At 40.9% G+C, this 19,913-nt stretch overlaps 2 protein-coding genes across 2 annotated transcripts; both read right to left on the bottom strand.

Moving 5' to 3' along the window:
- Positions 1-1,590: 1,590 nt before the first annotated feature.
- On the bottom strand, positions 1,591-14,623 carry LOC118493105. Its single transcript, XM_035991706.1, has 2 exons — positions 14,613-14,623; positions 1,591-3,526 (listed from the first exon to the last, which is right to left on the bottom strand). The coding sequence occupies exon 2, from the start codon at positions 2,593-2,595 to the stop codon at positions 1,774-1,776; it is 822 nt and encodes a 273-aa protein (XP_035847599.1). The 5' UTR covers positions 2,596-3,526; positions 14,613-14,623; the 3' UTR covers positions 1,591-1,773.
- Positions 4,964-18,852, bottom strand: zgc:92275 (uncharacterized protein LOC436885 homolog). The gene is made up of 7 exons (XM_031277597.2): positions 18,301-18,852; positions 11,815-12,003; positions 10,640-10,818; positions 10,222-10,347; positions 9,816-9,935; positions 7,847-8,023; positions 4,964-5,389 (listed from the first exon to the last, which is right to left on the bottom strand). Exons 1-7 carry the CDS (start codon positions 18,695-18,697, stop codon positions 5,228-5,230), a joined length of 1,350 nt encoding a protein of 449 aa, XP_031133457.1. The 5' UTR covers positions 18,698-18,852; the 3' UTR covers positions 4,964-5,227.
- Positions 18,853-19,913: the final 1,061 nt, after the last annotated feature.

The raw sequence follows: 19,913 nt of genomic DNA, 5'->3' as shown, positions 1-19,913 counted from the left end.
TTTTGTCGGAGCTGAACGTGGCCCTGATGAAGCCCTGGATGTGAAAAAAAAGCCAAAAGTCTACTTTATTATTGTTCTCTGTGTGAATGCAATACATTTCTGAGAGATTCAATTTTCAGCATACATATCCTGATAGGTTGTCCTGAGAAAAATGATGTCTATAACTTCATTGGGCATAACAGCGCTGAAGTTATACAATGTATTTACATTATTATACAAGGAGACCATGCAAATCAAAGATTGGGGGGAAATGGCTTAGACCTCAGAGCGTTAAGGCTGAATCAAAACTCTTTTTAATTAATATTTTAGGCATCTTTGCCTTTGACAATTTTAAATTTGATAATCAACATAAGAAGCGGGGGGGCTGACATAACTTAAAAGTGCACTGCATCGACAGCAGAACAAAAAAGGAAGCCATCTTTCATCACTGCTCTCTTTTTTTCTCTCTTTGAATGAATAAAATGGATATAAAGGATTAAATTGCCGGCAATGTCTCCCTCATGTGCACTATGAAAGGAGATCAAGCTGGGTTTTGTTGCTAAGAATATGCAGCAGAGAGCATCCGAGCTGTTCTGATGACAAGTAGGTCATTATGTGCCTCGGAAAGACGTAAAGAGTTTTGAACCAAAATCAAACCTCAGTTTATCCGTGGCACCAAATCCTAAAGTACAAAGATAACAAGAGTCAGAGGTTGACAAACTGATAAGAGACTGGATCCTGTCAGGTTTACAGATATTTGAGAAATGTTGTACGATGAACCCTAATGGCTTTTTTTTTTTCAATATGTTTACAATATCGAAAACTAATTCTTTAGGTGCATGTGCAAATTATCCTAGTCAAGTTAGCTTTTGCCACCTCAAAATTGGGCTTTTTCCAATTATAATATCTAGAGTGAAAGACTAGTCAGAAATGACTAAGGCCTGAGTCCAAAGGTGAGTGTGGAATGATCAGGGTAGGAACGATTATAAATGAGGTTAATAAAACAATGGAAGTATAATTGAGATTGACATATTTTTTGCAGAGTAACGGTGAGAAAAAATCAGATGCAGGTGCTTGTTTTTCCCCAAATGTGACTTATTTGTATGGTATCCTAATAGTTTACAGGTGTGACGACCCTTGCTGTGTCAGTGTGTTAGCTTCTTAGTGTAAACTGGAACACCTGAGTGTTCCTATGTTATTTAAGCCTCTCTCTCTCTCTCTCTCTCTCTCTCTCTGCCAGTCAGTCGCTGCTTTTCAGCTCTTCCTGTTTCGCCATTGGTTTTGTTATGTTGTTTTGGGGTTATCGTTATGTTTAGTTTACACACACACACACACACACACACAGCTGCGTTTCACTATCTTTGTGGGGACCCGTCATTGACATAATGCATTCCCTAGCCCCTTACCCTAACCTTAACCATCACAACTAAATGCCTAACCTTAACCCTTACCCTCACCCTAACCATAACCTAATTCTAACCCTAATCCTAAAACCAAGTCTTAACCCTCAAACAGCCCTTTAAACTTGTGGGGTCCAGCACACACACACACACACACACACACACTCATCCCTCATGCACACTTACACCACTGACAACCACACCCCACACCTTTAATAATCATTTATTTGGTCTGATTTGGTTTCATTTGAATAATAAAGTATATTTTTGTAAAACGTTACCATGGTGTGTCTCCCATTTGCTGTGGCATAAGAGCCGGGTCATAACAACAGGCAGTTAATTCATAAACCATTTTGCAGAAGTCAAGACATCACTCAAATGCTGATCCATACGCTTAGCCGCCACTGAAAACTATGGACAGTATTAGAACAGGAACAACCATGTACAGGAAGTAGCCCAGCAGCACCAGGAAGAGCAGCAGCAGAGCAGTGACACAGAAGCAGATGAAATACGGTCGCACCAGTCTGAAGCCTCTGACAAGGCAGCCAGGGTAGATGCTGCATCCACATATGTGTGTGTCTGCCTCCAGCTGCTCTTCCCCAGTAAAGCAGCATAACAGCGATGCAGGGACGGCCTGAAGCTCAGGGCCAGGACTGACGACGAGGGCCGGTCCGGGCTCGTAAACCCTGTCACTGTACGACTCCTCCTGCAGCCTTCTGATCTCCCACTGTGGGAACGGGGTGGTCTGTCGACAGAAGGGGCACTGCAGTCGGCTCTGGTCCTTGGCCCGCCTCATGATGCCAGCTATACAGCGGTGGCACAGTGTGTGGTTGCAGTTGAGTAAGGTGATGTGGTGCGAGTGGAGCAGCTCGCTGCAGATGGGGCACTCGTGCTGACTGCTGTCACTGCACAAACTCCTGACACTTCCACCGCAGCTGGCCTCACGCCTGCCAGCCAATTCCAGCTGATGTGGAACAGATGTCTTTAGGTCAGCCCCATCTGTCGCTATTTGCGTGTCAGCTTTGTGATTCTCATCACGGCTGTCCTGATGTTTGTGCTGAAGCAGAGGTTGTGTGACTGAGTCGCTCCCATCGTCTCGCTTGCCCCTCGCGGTGTAGAAAACTCTGACACAAGTCTCTTCTGTAGCCAGCAAGTGCTTTTCTTCGAGTGTAACAACGCCTTCCTCCTCAGTTCCAAGGGCTTCTGCCTCATCCATCCTTCATACGAAGATGTTTTCTTTTTTTCTGCCCGTTTTAGACATTTAACACAGCCCTAACACAAGTTTCTTTATTACAGCAAACTTACTTACTTCGTGGACAAAGCTCAAGTGAGCCAACTGTTGATGTAATGCTTCAGTAAAACAAAGGCAACCCAGTCCTCTCCCACCATAAACCCAGATAAGATAAGCATGTTCACAGATAAGGAGTGCTGTGCAATAATAAGAGACTCAGGGAAGTGCCACTGGCCAAGTAGTACAGTGAACATTTCACTACTTCGCTCAATTTAACACGCTAACGTATTCAGTGCAACGGAAAGCTTTTGCCATTTGAGTATGCATGAGCAAACACATTAGAGCAGAGCAGAGCAGACAGATTTATTCTGCATATTTAAATAAACAGTACATCTGTAGATTAGCCAGTAACAAAAATACATTTTAATATTAAGATGGAAAAAAGATAGGAGTTCATCTGATATTCATTGTGCTTTTTTTTGTTTTTTAAACATTGCTGGTTATTTGCTTTGAAATGTGTTTTTTCTCTTCTGACAATCTCACGGAAATTAAAATGCAATGCAAAGCAATTGCACATAATCAGCCCCATCACCACAGGCAACTGAAGATTATTTAACAAAGCCTCACAGCAACGTGGGCATCAAGTCAGTGACGAGTCGACAATGTGCACAGTGAATAAACAATAAGAATGCATATTGCTGTCTTTCATACAGATCTGCTGGAGCAGTAATCTGTACTAAATAATACACCAACAGGGTATTAAACACAAACACGTCTCAGTTTTTAACATGAATGATCAGACTTGAAATTAAGTAAAGACTGACTCTAAACAACACAAAACACTTTGCATACTGACATGAATCCCTGATCAGGGGAAAAACATTGAAGTAAAAATATTGCTATAGATGTACAATTTCTTTTTGTACAAGCCCATCTTTGTTTCAGTCTCAGTGTCTTGTTTGGGTAAATGAAGGGAACTTATATTTTCTTCAAATACTTTTTGGGTCAATCATTTTCGTGTATGTTATAAGTTCAGGACAGAGATCATCTGTCATAATCAAAGGACCACTTCATCCTTTCTCACCATTATCTAGCACAACTATGCTTGTTAAAGGAATAGTTCAACATTTAAGAGACAGATTAGATTAGATTGATATCATGTCTCTGTGTTAAAGCAGCTGTAATCAATAGTTTTTTATAATGTCAATGGATGTGTTGTATGGGGACATGGTGATGCTACGGAGAATTCTCTGCAGTCTGCAGCTTTACTGTTTTACTTCACTCTCACCATGCTCCAACCCAAATCCTCCACCTGATGATGCAGTACTGGTCACACGGTAGCAGGACATATCACCAATGTTTTTTCTTTACCCAAAGTCTAGCTTCATTTTTCCTTGTTACAAAGTTGTACAGTTTTTAATAGGAATTGAGGAGATAACAGAGAGAGAGATAAGCCTAAAAAACTGGTGAAGTGGTACTTTAGGTTGTCATTGCACGCTGCTGTGACTAGAAAGTCCCATTCAGCCGGCTATTGAGTACCCTGAGATATCAATCGGAAAACAAACACACAGCTGCCATTACACCTGCGGCTGAGGCATTGGCCAGTGTGATTTAAACTTACAGATTGGAAGGCCAGATACGTGTTTTCTAATGCAGATAAAGCCAGAGGGAGAAAAAAAACTGATATCAGATCATAGTGTTGTGAGACTTTTCATTGAACTCAAACTCGAGGCAGCTGGTTTATATTAACCCATATCACACATACAGACAGAAAACAAGATTAGCTTGCTGTTCTTAAGCACAAGACTGTTACTGGTTATGTATGTATAACAGTATTCGCATATTGCAGAGTAAAATGGCTTTGTGGTCGTCTTAGTATTGCTTGCTTTCTGTATTAGCACTGGTTCATCAAAATCTCACATTCATGGCAACCAGGCGACATGACATCTATAGGCACTTGTGTATGTAAAGCTGGGAAGTCATATTATCCCCTTCAATAAGACTTATTAAAGGAGGTTATACGGTTTACCAGGGTACAAGCGGCCGAAATGGGTTTCCTCAGGAGGGTGGCTGGCGTCTCCCTTAGAGATAGGGTGAGAAGCTCAGTCATCCGTGAGGAACTCGGAGTAGAGCCGCTGCTCCTTTGCGTCGAAAGGAGCCAGTTGAGGTGGTTTGGGCATTTGGTAAGGATGCCCCCTGGGCGCCTCCCTAGGGAGGTGTTCCAGGCACGTCCAGCTGGGAGGAGGCCTCGGGGAAGGACCCAGGACTAGGTGGAGGGATTATATCTCCAACCTGGCCTGGCAACGCCTCTGGATTCCCCAGTCAGAGCTGGTTAATGTGGCTCGGGAAAGGGAAGTTTGGGGTCCCCTGCTGGAGCTGCTGCCCCCGCGGGCCGACCCCGGATAAGCGGCCGAAGAAGAAGAAGAGATGGTTATATGGTTTAACATAAGTTTCAGGCTTTTAAAAGAGCCCCATCCCACAAACAAATCAGGTCTCCTTTCCTCCTTTAATTTATTACTATAATCAATCGTGGACTCCCTCCTCTGACACCTCTGATTAATGTCAACCCTGACCTGACATCTTCTCTGCTGATCTCTCCACTTTTAGTTCAGGGAGGTCAGAAGTCCAAAGTGTCACGCTGGTATTGCAGCCGCGGGCTGTTCTCGCTGTAGAACTGACTGTACCAGCGCCTGTGCTTCTGGATGGCTGAGTCTTCCTTCACGAGGAGAGGCTTGGAGATATACTTCTTATTGTTCCAGATCATCACATCACGCTCAAACTATAAACACAAGAAGAAAACAGGAGACGATCACTGGACAGAGTTTCACATTATGATTTAAAAAATAAAAAACATGATTCATTATAGGGTTGTTTTACAACTTCAAGTCCATTAGAAACTAGGGCTGGGTATTGCTCAAAAATATTCGATACCGGTACCGAGACCAATACCGTGACTTTGATACCGGTTCCTAACTGATCATTTTTTCGATACCAATTTTATAAAACAAAAAGAAATTACAACATTACACATTACGGCACAAATCTTTTATTTATTTTTCAGCTCCTACTACGTGAGCCCCGTCTCTCTGTGTAACGTAGAGTTTTTCCTGCGTGGTCTCTGCGATGTGTAACGTTAGACAGCCAATCACCAGCATCATTAGATCTTGGTAGAAGCATGCTGCCTGCTTATTGGCTCACTGACGCTGATGAGATTTACTCCTTAGGTATTGAAATTGGGTATTGAATGACGAAGCATTTTTCAATACTCTCGGTGCCTAAAAAGTATTGAATTCGGTACCCAGCCCTATTAGAAACATGTTTGTGTTTAATCCCAGCACGTCTTCCTCTATCCTCGTTTACTTCCCCTGAGCACTCAATAATCAAGCAGGTGGCACAGTTAAAGAAGATTTGACAAAGGAACAGACTTTCACTTAAATAGGACTAAGAATGAAATAATAATTTATAAAGCAATTTGTATTTTTTACTGTCTCATTGCAATCATTTACTATAATTTATCAGCAGGGATTTCTGTGTCGCTGAATAAATGTCCCTTCTCCACAGTTAGTCCATCAGCTGCTGAGATTTGGCATTTTAGTCCACACTCAAGCTCTACCTCTGGAAATGCCCTCTATAATTGAGTTTCCTGAGGTGGCTCTTTGAGTTAATGCCACACGCAGAGACAAAACGACAAAATAATTGAATTCAATTATTTTAAGTTACTCTTGAATTTGAAACAATTAGGTATGTAACACTTCAAAACATTTCAGAAGGGCTGTAGAAAATGAAAGACGCTGACCAAAACGTGTCTCAAAACTAGATATTAAATATTTTATTTCAGTACCAAAGGTTTGCATCAAAAACCTGGTGATAAATAACCTCGTTCTTTTTTCAGGTAGTTTCTTATTTAAAGGGGTAGTTCAGATCGTTTGAAGTGGGGTTGTATGGGGCACTTATCCATAGTCAGTGTGTTAGCTATAGTAGATGGCGGTCGGCACGCCCCCCAGTTTGGAGAAGCAGGCAGGAGTGCCGACACGGAAGCTAATCAATGTACTGCTGTTGATTCAATTCTAAAATGTAAGTCTGCTTCATCGTACAGTCACGTATTCTTTGAGGGGGAAACACAATCCTCATCTGCATCTGTCATGTTTCCTGTATTTAATTAAACTGTTTATCTTGGCAATCTAACTGATAGACTTACTTTGGTTGAATTCTTTAGGCAGTTTTAGTGTGGACCCACCCATTACCATCCCAAAAAAAATACTTTGATCTTTGTCATTTGAGCCAACTTAATAGTTTTCTTTTTGTTAAATCAATGACTGTGTTTTTTCCGTTTATCACACAGCTAATTATCAAGTTTAACGAGGGCTATTTACACCTTTTCTGTGACTGTGTGGTGTTATTTCTTCTGTTAGCAATGAGGATGCAGAATTAAACCAAAAGGCAGAGTGGGAGGCAAATGCACACAATGATCTCTTCACATCAGAGCAATCTTGAATCATAAACATGTTACTAATAAATTAACAGTGATCTAACAGCAGCAGGGGCGGAGAGAGGGGGTGGCTTCTGGGGCTCCAGCCCCGAATCTTTTAAGGTTTTAAAAATACCTTCAACATTTCCCCTCAGTCTCTCTGACTGGACCGGTAAACCAACAGAGCAAAAGTTCTGTTACTGGGGAAATATCACCATTCATTCTGTGAACTCTACGAAGATTTTTTTCAAGAATAGCAATGCTGTTTACGCCAAATTCCTAATTTAAAAATAGAAACATCAGATCATTTTTGCAACTTTTTAGGTGTCAGGACTGAAAATGAGTCATCCTCAACATATGGTGTGTTCTGCTTTCAGAATGATGAAGACAGTTGGAGAACAAATAGATACAAAACAGGATGTAGGCTCTACAGGATGATTCTTTTCCTCGGCAACTATCGTGTCCCAAATGACTTACAGATTCAGGCATTCTATTATCTCAAATATCTTGAAAGATAGTACATATATACATGAATGTTAATAATGTCTGGCTGCACCCCTGGACAGTAGTACGTACACTATTAATGCAGTTTAACTACTTTGTAAGTTTTGATGTATACCCCAAAATACCTTATTATATTATAGCGCGTGCTGACAGTAGGTTGAGAGTCCATAGACTGAACCGTACAGTTAATGTGCTGCAAATCCAAACAATGTGACAATGAAGGACCATGTGACAGTGATAGGAGAAGTTAAGTGTGTACCGCACCTGAATGCACTCTGCTTTGAGGATGAATTTGGGCACCAGTGGTGGGATGTTAGACTGATAGTAGATGGTGTGGGAGACACACTGCAACAGAGGCTCCACTGGAGTCACACAGTGCAAGATAACACCCCGGCCCAAGAAACTGTGTTCAAACTGCAGGAACACCACTCCTGGACCCACCTGAAACACACACATGTATGATCACTGCAACGTGTAGATTACATTTACATCAATTTAAGTTGGTAGTCAAATATATTTTGATCTATTTTACATCAAGCCCATTTTACAGAATCTAATGCTTAAAAAGCAACAGTGTGTTGATCAGACCTGAACGCTGATGATTTATTGAAAAATAGTCTTGCATAACCAGACCTTCCTCCAGGCTGTGGAGGAGGGTCTGGTCTGGTCCACACAGCATTCCGGGATGGGAGAAACCCCTCCCCCCCACTCTTTATACTATGACACCTGTCAGACCACCTCATGTGTCACTACACGATTCGTACCAGAAACCTGATTTGTTCAGGTCCTATCCCCCGACCAATGGGCTATCCTGACCCTAACTATTTGATTTCAATGCCTAACCTCAACCATCTAAGCACATGTATAGAACAAACAGCGTTTCCAGTAAGAATCGGCCAGTGACAGACAGCCCTGCACGTGCAAAACCGACGCTAAAGAGGTACCCAGTGCATTAAACCTACATTGTGTACTTTTTTGAGTTGATTCTTTAGAAAAAAACCTTTGTTCTTTCACAAATATGTACTCATTCATGTGTAATTACTTCCACCAACTAATCAAAGTATTCTCGTAAGCGTAGAATCTGACATTCAGAATCATTCAGAATACATACGAGCGACTCGCTTGAATGACGGCAGCCATGTAGCGCCTCCATCTTTAAAATACATTAGCCAATGAGGGAGAGACCTCCGCATTTCGCCCTCTTACACTTATTGGCACCGTGATGAATGCCAGGGAGGGGGAGAAGATTACTCGCCAGGGAAGCGAAAAAGAGAATTAAAACGACAACGCGACAGGCAAAGCAACAAGACCAACGTTAATATTGGAGTGGCTAGAACAGCTGCGTGTATGTAAACAATGGAGAGAGCTAATTTCGGGTTCGGCCACCGTAGGAGGAAGGGCTAGAAAGAAATATTCAGTTGGTTTTCATATACAATTTCACCGCTAGATGGGAGAAATTCTTACACAACGTAGCTTTAAAAAATGCCGCCAAGGGGTCCTGACCAGGCGGCCATATCATGAGTTGTGGTGTTTTTTGCATCAGACCAGCAGTTTTCTCAGCTGTATGAACACTGAGTTCTGTCCACCGAGGAGATACATTGGAGATTGTTGAAGGCTTTCAGTCCTGCTGGTTTTTTAATAAACAGCTCACGTCCTTTGGGCTCTGTACAGTTTTCATCAACACAAATCCTTTGACACAGCCAGAAGCCATGTTAATGTTAACTTTTCATCTAATTTAACAGCTCTGTGCTCTTGAGTTGAGGTACACTAGATACCCTAGATAGTTATAATCTATCTTTTTAATAAACTGTCTGTACACTTACAAAATTCTCAATGCTTTGGTTTGCATGTAGGGACCCTCATTATGCTACCGTTTAAGTGTGGTGCTATTTTGAGCCTTGTTAGTGGTATCAAATAGTGATTTACCAAGTGCCCCGAAAGCTAGCGTTAGCAGGAAACCACCGGTTTTGCGATAGGTTGTTTAAAACTAGAGACGCATTCGATTTGCATGAAAACATATCCCAGAGAACGTTGGACTCGGTACACATATGTTATTAACCCCTAGGTTAATTTTGCGCCGGAATTGTCCTTTAAAACGTATCAATGTGGGTGAAATCCATTTTAATTTAATGGCACTATTGATTTGATTATTGCTTTGTGTCAATATAATTTACAAATCAATCAACAGGGAATTATGTACAAACTGCAATGCTACTTTGAACGTGTACTGTACCTGTCTGGCCACGACACAAATGTCCAGCAGAGGCCAATGGCATCCAAACACAGTCAGCGCATGTTTCACCAACATCTGAGAACAATGTTTGTTGGGCTCTGGCTCTGGTTCCCATTGAACCTTGAATGAACACATATTTATGCATACACACAAACAAAGCACATACAGTGGCATTCAGACACAGAAGTACCTTCAAAAATACTTCATCCTCCCAAAATAAATATATTCCATCTAAAATCTAAATACCATTAAATAGCATAAAAAGGTTGGCATGGCTTAAAACAGTATGTTGAGTGTTTCCTACACGTTTTAAGATTTAGAACTCATTCGGCATCCCTGAAACTTTCAGGATTGTAAAGCACCATCACATGTTGTGTAGCATCTTTTAGCTTAGCAAGATTCTTACCTTCCAGTCATGCCGCACAAACTCCCAGGTTTTGCTGTAGGTGTAGCGCAGATCTACTCCACTTAAAATGCCCGGCGTGTGCAGGTGAGCGAGGTGGGCGATGTCTGCTGCATTTTCAGGGATCTCCTACAGGGAGCAGAGGTCACCATGAGCACATTCTCTGCCTGTGGAGCTTGATACTGAATTTATTTACAACTGAAAGTAAACCATTGGAGGAAGCCAATGGTCAGCCACTGTGAGGGGAGATGTTTCTTAATTCTAAACAACTGAGCACTTATGAAAAAGTAGAGACACCTGATAAATTGGTTTTCAAATTCAAACAAACTAAAACCACTTCATGCTGTGTACGTACATAAAAACACACACACACAGACACACACACACACACACACACACACACACACACATATGAACCTACCTCTATGTGAGCGTTGATAAAATGTTCCGTTCTGCCCCGATAGACCCACTCGCCCTTTGTAATTTCCTGCTGCTCTGGGACGCTCCACTGAGGATCTTCTTTATCACAGTGAAACCAAACCAGGATCTGCCTGTTGACCTCACAGCTGGGCCAGCAGCGCACCTTGGCGAACTCTGGCACTGAATGACAAATAAAACTCAAATCTAAATCATACAGTCTCTTTCGGCTTCACCACTTTTCACATATGACCAATACACAATGCTGGTCTATTGACTTTTGGTAAGACCACTTCAGCTTATTTAATATTTAAACAATATATTACCATAATTTCAAGTCAATGTATTAACTGAAGATATTCATGCTCCCCAGAGGATGAAACATTTCCGTTAGTTGCACTCCGTCAGCTTTCCTCTGGTGCCATCCTCTAGCCAAATTGTACTCAAACTAATGTCCAGATTTGAACAAAATATGTCCAGATTTTCTGTCAATATGCATGTTCTTCAGGGTATGAATCTTAATATTTTTATTTCTTAATATTGCTGACCCCTTAACCTTTCTGCAAGCACCATCGTTTGGCCCATTTCCTTTTCAATTGCACACAAAACATATTTGCATCTCTTCGGCAACACAGGCTGAAATGTTAGGGTTGGGTGTAGACATTACATGTCTGCCACAAAGTGTCCTGTAGCACCACCCTCAGGACAAAATCTGCATTTTACTGCAGTTTGTTAGTTCCATTAAAATCCACCAACTCTTTTCATCCGCTTTTTGCTTTATCACTAACTCCACTGTCGTTTCAGATCATGCCACCTCATCTGGCCTTGCAAACAACTCATTCCCCTCACCTGGTTCCCCCGCTCCTCACCTGCAGCCCATTCCCTCACTAGTCTCTCAGCAGACACGCCTGTCCACTCGCACTCGGCCCTGCCAGATTATCTTGTGTGTTGCTGCCAAATTCTCCAGTGTTACTTGTCTGTATTTGCATGATCTACCTGTTCTGACCCTGCTTGCCTGTTATTTGGATCTTGGATTCTGCCTGCCCATCTTTGGATTTGTTAGCCTGTGTGACTGATCTCTCGCGCTGTGTTTCATCAGGGGTTGAACATGCCCTCCTTCACTTCCCCTCGGCACTTTTTGTAGAATAAAAAATAGTGGACACTAGCTTTAGTTCATACCTTTTTCTGCATAGGGGATCCTCACACACTTGCCATCATTCCCCCGAAACTGCCATCCATGAAATGGGCACTCTATGCAGCTTCCCACCACCCGTCCTCCCACAGCCAGATTGGCACCCAGGTGAGGGCAGTAGGCATCTATGACGTAGGCCTTCCCATCCTGGTCCCGAAACACTGCCACCTGCTCACCTAGGGCCATTAATTACAGTAGGGACAAATATTTTAACATTTTCATGACTGAGCTGACACTTTAGAATACAATGGTAATGTAATAAAATGTAGGATGTGACATGATGTGCAAGATTTAACACTGTTTGTATGTGCAATTGTAATGACTCAGTATAGTTGTGCCTCCCTGCAGAGTATCTCCATTGACAAATCCACAGAAAAAAACATCAAATTGTTGTAAATGAGAGGATAAACATACAGCAACCATCCATGCAAATTATGTATAGATTCCTCAGAACAATGTTCTTCAAAATTCTTTTTATGGTGAAACCTGCACACTGAGCAATTATTCCTGAAGACACTGACATGATCTTAATTTTAATTATAAAGATGACTGTCACAAACTGGCCCAAAAAATATTTTATTTTGAAACAAATGGAGGACACGAAATTTGAATTAAATGTTGCTACAGATTAGAGTGTTAATGGGGTGTTTGCTTTTTGTTATGCGTTTAAAAACATTTTTTTATCAATGATTAAAGCCACTATGAGCAAAGATTTAAGCATCATTAAAAAAAATGATGGCTAACATTTTTGTTTGTAGAAAAATGATGTCGGTCCCTTTTTAAAGAATAATTTTGAAAACATATTCAGCATATATTTAAAATTCACTGCTTTAGATTAGATATCTTCAACAGGAGGTCTGGGATACCTAGGGGGTCTTCAGAGTTACTGCGGGGGGGGGCACCAAATTATTTTAAAAGTTTTTATCAAAAAATAAAATGTCTTAACATACATCCAACCTATTATTAGCTAACTTAAATTAGCCAATTTGAGGGAAAAAAAACAATAATAATAGGCTTACTACCCTGGAAGGTAGTCACTAAGGTAGCCATCAGCAGATACAGTTAAAGGATTCACTGTACCACATGTATATTTAACATTAAAACATGATTTATAAAATCATACCAAAAAGTATTATTTTAATAGCTTAGAATTCTATGGACTAAAAAGTTATGTATAAAGGCTTTAGTCCGCCCACACGGGTTTGTAAGCCTAGTTTGATATGCAACTTAATTTTATACAATATATGTAGTAGGGGGTCCCTGCTCCATCTCTCTCAGTTATGGGGTCCTTGGCTTAAAAAAGACCCCTGCTTTAGATAGTTACACTTGGCCTGGTCAGATTAGGTTCCAGTGATTCATTACAACTGCAGTTTAGTAGGTAGTGGGACCCACTTTTGTATGGTGCATGTCAAGAATGAATCAGTGCTCAGTCAGACACCTAATGTAGAGATCTCTACCTACTGTATTTGGCTTGACCTTGGCTGACCCAGTGTTCAGACTGCTCCCAGATTAGCACAGGTTGGGCCACTGGTTAGGAGTAACCGCTGAGCTAGCAGTGACTTGTCAGGTTACTCCCAAGTAAAAGTCTAAGAAATCTAAATGACAGCACAGATGTCTCCAGACTGCTGTGGGTCAGCAGAACTGAACCACAGTGCAATGTGTGACAGCAGCATAGGGGGAAAAGACACACTAGGCGGAATTGAATATATGATGTAAATCGATTACTGCAGAGGAAAGCTAGGGGTGAAAAACTGCAGTCATTCACAGCAGGATGCAGATCCTGAAGGGGGCAAAGTTGTATTTTGGGACAAGAGGGCGAGTAAGAAGAACAGAGGGTATGTAAGAAAAATACAGTTCCGACTACTGTATATTAAGCATCATGGACAGAAAGGCATTTACGTTCTCTGGAGAAAAACACAGTTTATGCTTCATTTATTTTTTTGCAACCGTAGAACCCCAGTATTGTCTGGCAATCCCTCATCCCCACTTTGGCAACCACTGATCTGCATCATCACATGTTAAGTGTGTAGTAATAATTTGTTGTACTGGTGCTGGCTGTGAATCTGATATATAGAGCAGCCAATCAGTCAACATGTGGTCAAGAAGATCCCTAACATCTATATTTAGCATGACAGTTCATTCTTGACTGTGGAAATAGTAGATTGACAAAAAAGCCTCAAGCTAACACTACTATTGATCTTACGTCAGGAGATTAAACTTCATGACAACAGAGCCAACTCCATCTGCCACTGAAGACCGTAGGACATGATTAAAACCTCTGGAAAAAGCTAATAAGGGGAGTAAGTTGGGATTCTTTTAGGAAATTACAAGGCGCTCTCACTCCTAACTCGCCAAATACTGACGCTTGGTCAGTGGCCCTCAGTGTCAGATACCGACGCACAACGCACCCTTTGGCGCCTGTATGGGATGCACTGGGTGCCTAACGCACTGGGTGCCTAACCCTTAAACAACACAGGACTTTCACCCAGGAGAACTGGGTTCGTGTCCCATTCTTGTCCCCCGTGTCACTTAAACGTACATGTTTTAACCCCACCCACCACATTTTTATAACCTGCACTAATTGTCCTCCAAAGCGACTTACAATTGCTATATGTGCAATATATGCTATATGTCAGAGGTCGCACGCCCCTGGAGCAACTACGGGTTAAGTGTCAGGGACACATTGGTTGATGTATTGCAATGGGATTTGAAACCAGACCTCCCACACCAAAGGCATGTGTCATATCCACTGCGCCATCACCACCCATCCGCATGTCACTTAAACGTACATCTTTTAACCCCGCCCACGGTCTTTTTTTAATACCCTAAGTGGTTTTACCCTGCACGTTGAAAAACGACACCAGGGGTCCCAACTCTGAGGGTAAAGAAGTGCGTTAAAAAAAAATGACGCCAAACAGGTACCCAGATCATTAAAAAGTGACGCCAAGGGGTCGTGGCGTCAGTATTTGACGAGCTGGGAGTGAGAATGTGTTGAAAATTACCGCAGTAAGTTGAAAATCATCAGAAAAATGAATTGACAACATCGAGTCGATCTATTAATCTTATTAGTCATTCATCATTATTATTATTCTCTGGTTACAGATTGTCAAATGTGATGATTCGCTGCTTTTCTCTGTTTTATATCTTCATTGAATTAAATTGAATATCTTTGTGTTTTGGATTTTTGCTCACGTAGAACAAGTTGAAGACGTCACCTCTGGGAGCTTGCTGTGATGGACATTTTTCACAACTGTTGAAATATTTATTGGATTAAATGAGTAATTTAATTGAAAGAATAGTTGATAGATTAATAGATGATAAAATACTGTTAAGTTGTAGCTGTAGTGTATGCCGATTCACTCTGCAAGAGCAGGTGTTTTTTGTTTTTTTAACTGGTGGATATCTTGTCCAGGTAGAAAACCTTTCATATAGTGTTTGTGTATTTATGGCAGGTGATTCGATTGAAATATGAAAGCACCACCTGCTCTTTGAAACCTTTTTGAACTCAAACTCAAAGAAACTCCCTGAAGAGATCAAACAGCCCGCCACATATCGACACGAGAACAACAAATCTAAAATGGGAAACGCGTATCTGTTTTAAATAAATCACATATCGGTGTGTGAAATAAATGTAAGTTTTGTAACAGAGTTGCTACATATCAAGCAGCGCGGATACATAAAATGTGACATGTTAAAAGCTTTAAAATTGTGAATGATGAGTTGTCATGAGACCTGATGCAGATCGGCTGTCAGATCACATTAAACACAAAGTGTTTCTCTTCAAATCAAATCAATCAATCAATCAATCAATCAATCAATCTTCATAATATAGACTTAATAATTTACTGGGATTCATTTGATTTTAAAGAGATGATGATGTTAAAGATTTGGTTATAAAGATTTTAGGGCCACATGAAATGTAGCCACTTAGTGTTTGAATGATGAAGCTATCACCTACATTACAGTGGAGCTCGTAAGTTTATGAACCCATGCTAAAGTTGACTAAAAAGAGGAATAAATCATCTTTTGGAAATTGATCTTAATGCCTTAATTAAAAAAAATAGGAAAAATCCAACCTTTAAGGACACCAATTACATGTTGGTTATATGCATCCTGATAAAGTGCCCTTTGTAGTAAATAGGCATGGGGTACTTTCCATAAGATCATCTCTCAATGCAAATCAAACCAGCTATTAGGCTAACTGAAATAAAACCATCTAGGTATGGTGAAGGGTATGTGATGATGTGGGGCTATTTTAATTCCAAAGGCCAAGGGAACTTTATCAGGATGCATAGTATCCTGGATCTATGAAATAACTGGCCTTTACAAATAAAAATCTGCCTTCCTCTATGGGAATTTAACATAGGGGTGTACTTACTTATGCCCCCTGTATTTTAAGGAACATTTATTTATTTACGATACATTATACATTCACAAAGAAAATTGGTGTCCTTAAAGGTCCTAAAAACTTTAGCATGGGCTCATAAACTTATGAGCACCACTGTATTAATGATAAACTGACCGATGAACGTTAAACTTTATTTTTAATTTATTTAATTTATTTATTTATTCCCTTAGCTCTGGGAAGTTATAATTTCACTTTTTTTATGACATTGTATAGCCTCGAGAAAAACAATCAGTGAAAAAGATTAACCAGGAATCAGCAGATTGATTGATAATCAAAAGAATCAGCTTCACTACAATAATGTAATCATTCAATAAATACTACTTCCATCTCCATGACGCCTTTAAATCAAACAAGCAGTTAAAAACTCGAATGAACTGAAACAATGAAGCTTTGTTCCAAAAGACGAGTGTTACTAAGCACCCTGAACGCTAAACTACTCTAACAAAGACAGTAGGCCATTGTTGTTTAAGTGTATGCTTTAACTACCAAAAAACTTTGTAACATGATCTTGTCTCTCCCATCCTGGCAACTGAGCCTCAATACACTGCTACCTGAGACAGGACAACAGAGACTAGGTGACATGACAAATGTCAGAGTGGTAGAGAGGCCAGAAGTGACAATTAAACCCTAAAGAAGTGAACATGTGCTAGTTTTGCTTTCTGGAAAAGGCAAGTTAAGCATTATGCTATCCTTGGTCGTGAGCTTTAGCTGCAGCCGCTAGCCATTGGCTACAGTTAGCAGAAGGCTAAACAATAAGCAACATTTTCAATCCATCCTCTGAAACGCTTTGCTGATATTGACGCGTGGTTTATTGTCAGACTGTCTTTTAGAGTTTCTTTTGATACGTGTAGGTCTGTCTTACTTTTTGGGGTTGCTTTGCAGCGTAGGCAGTTGTTGCCAATGCTGGAATAGCAACTTTTTCTGCAGGATTACCACCATTGAATCAGGATTTCATCATCCAAAGTAACGTGCACGCGCATCTGCATTTGTACGTAGTAGAGCCAAAGGAACACCATCTCTCTGAAATGACCTGTGATTGATTTAAAGTCTCCAATCACAGGATGGATTTTCTCATGCCTGAAAACAGAGCCAAGAGGTGCAGAAGTCTAGTTATCTCTCAGACCACTTGAATTACAATATGCTGAAAGATTGTTGCTGAAAGATTGTTATGGAATGTTTGCCCAATGAGGCCAACTACCTACCGAGGCTTTTATTAAAATATATCTTCAAAGAATAATCATAGGGGATCATCTGTATGGCAATAGCCCCCTCCTACCATCCTGAATTGTAATGCATTCATACTTAAAATAATTAAAAAACAAACACAGTAACTGAGTTAGATGTCAATGGAATTATAATTGTTTTAGTCAAGTAAAAACATTTGATCTTCTGTGCACCTGAGAATTATACTATTTTGTTTAGGATGAATGTTCTTGAGCTTACTGTGGTAGCTGATTTGATTGACATTACACATTTACATGAGTACTTTTTGAAAGTTAAGCAGTAATCTTTATTATTATCCAGATCAGTTATACTGGACTCTGACTCTGAAGGGGTACCTTAATTATTTTGTTTGGGGACACTCACAGCTATTGACACTGCCTGCAATAAAACCTGTGCATTAAATCTGTGTGCAATCATGAACTTAGAGTTACATTTTAACACTTCAAACAAACATCTCCTAGTAGTTCACTAAACTCCCCTGTCTGCATCTCACATCTAGCTGAGGGCTTATATGACATCACATTGCTATCAATGCCTGCTGCAACAGGGGCAGTCAGTGTCAGCATCTTTACTACCTGTCCCACTGCTGGGCCATTTGTCTGACATCACTTATCTGCTGAGGTTTTCTGACCTTCACACTTTAATTATGTTACAAAAATATGTCTATATTTTCCCCCAAATCAAAATACAACTTATTATTGATATTTGAGTGGCTTATGTATCATTGCTAAGTTACCCACTCGTCATGTATGTCCAGCATTCACTTAATGCGTCACAACCTGGTTACTTCTAGCTATTGCAGGGCCTAGGTGGCGAACGCAACCGCCACTAATTACCATACCTAGAACAGATACACTTTTGACCTCGCCCCTCTTCAGCATGTGTGAGTCCAGCACTCGGTACCAGCCGTTCGGATAGACCGGAGGCAGCTCTCCGGTTTTCCTCCTGCGTCGGACCTCGTTTGCCGCCTGGGCTCTGGAGCGACCGTCCTCGGCGATGTATCCCACATCGTCGGGCCCCCTAAGCAGCTCCAGGGGACTGAAGAGCAGCCCGTGCAGCCAGCCAATGGCGAGGAGGGAAACCCCGGCAATGATGCAGACCACAGCCTGCGCGAGCAGCCCCGTTTCCCTCCATATAGGGTACCCGTTGCCTACTGAGTCCAGCAGGTCTCCGCTTTGCATGATAAGCATTGCACCTACTCCCAGCCCAATAATTACAGCCACCTTCCAAGTGGACATGCTTTGATATCCTGTGTCCGGTGCGGCTCTGTGGTGTCCCTGTCTCTCTCGGCTAGTTTACCAGGAGTTTCCAGAGAATATGACATGTGTCATCGATATGTAGGTGCCTTGGAGACGAGATCATCCCGCCTTTGTTTAAGCCCCACCTAGGGTTGGCACTGAGCAGAACTTTTGGGGGCCCCCTCTTTTCTCTCTGCCGCTATTAGCCTACCTGTATTTAGCCTTACCTAATTAGATTACATAAGATCAGAACAGCTCAGCTGCAAGTGTTTTCAAACTAAAAGCACAAAGATTAAAGACACAAAGATTATTTGGTCATGTGGTTTTATTTAAGGGTGATCCTCACTTAGATTACATAGATTCTTTCAGACTGCATAGTAGCCTACAACTGATTTAATAATATTAACACATTGGTCTTGACTTATTGCACTATTCCAAAACCAGACAATAAAATTGATTAAATGAATGTAATGACAAGTTCAGAATCAAACACAAATGTATGTAACTTTTGCAATATAAGAAAGTCACGTAACCTCAGCAGCATCCCATAATTCAATGTTAAATACCCTACTGTCACCACTTGGTTATTTGCACTTTAAGATAAAGGAGGAGCAGCTGTACATACAGTATATAAATACAAATCCCATTGTATCCTGTAGCATTACGATTTCAATAACATAACATTTCAATAACATTATCAACCATAAAAAAACTGCCAAGGTTGTCCACGTACTTTTGACCACATAGTGTATACAGTAGGCTATGTAATATGATCGTATATTGTTAAACAAGGCAAAGCCAATCATAGGCATTCTCATTATTAATGACTACTTAACACAGAAGACAAAGTGAGTAAGTGTGCATCATTGTAGCCCTGCACCCATGAAGACACCATCAACAATTACATACTAAGCAACAGTTGTAATTATTGTGTGTTCTAAGTCCCTGAGTCCCTCAGTTCCTTGTATGCATCAAGGAACCTTTGAAAGATCTTTAATAGCTTCCCTGGTATGCATTACATGTATTAGTTCATATGTTATATATTTTATTTCATTTATAATATTTATTTAGTTTAATGTGTTCTACATGTGAAGAGTTAGGCCATATACGCCTGTATAATTAACCTGTACATAACGTGACTCGTGTGCTGCATGCGCCCACTTGTAGGCCCTCTTAAATGCAAGATCTCAGACTGTAATGTAATATTGGCTTCTTG

The sequence above is a fragment of the Sander lucioperca genome, chromosome 14 (genome assembly GCF_008315115.2).
Source record: "Sander lucioperca isolate FBNREF2018 chromosome 14, SLUC_FBN_1.2, whole genome shotgun sequence".
Lineage (NCBI taxonomy): Eukaryota > Metazoa > Chordata > Actinopteri > Perciformes > Percidae > Sander > Sander lucioperca.
The sequence above is the reverse complement of the archived record's forward strand: the minus strand, read 5'-3'. Positions and strand labels throughout refer to the sequence as shown.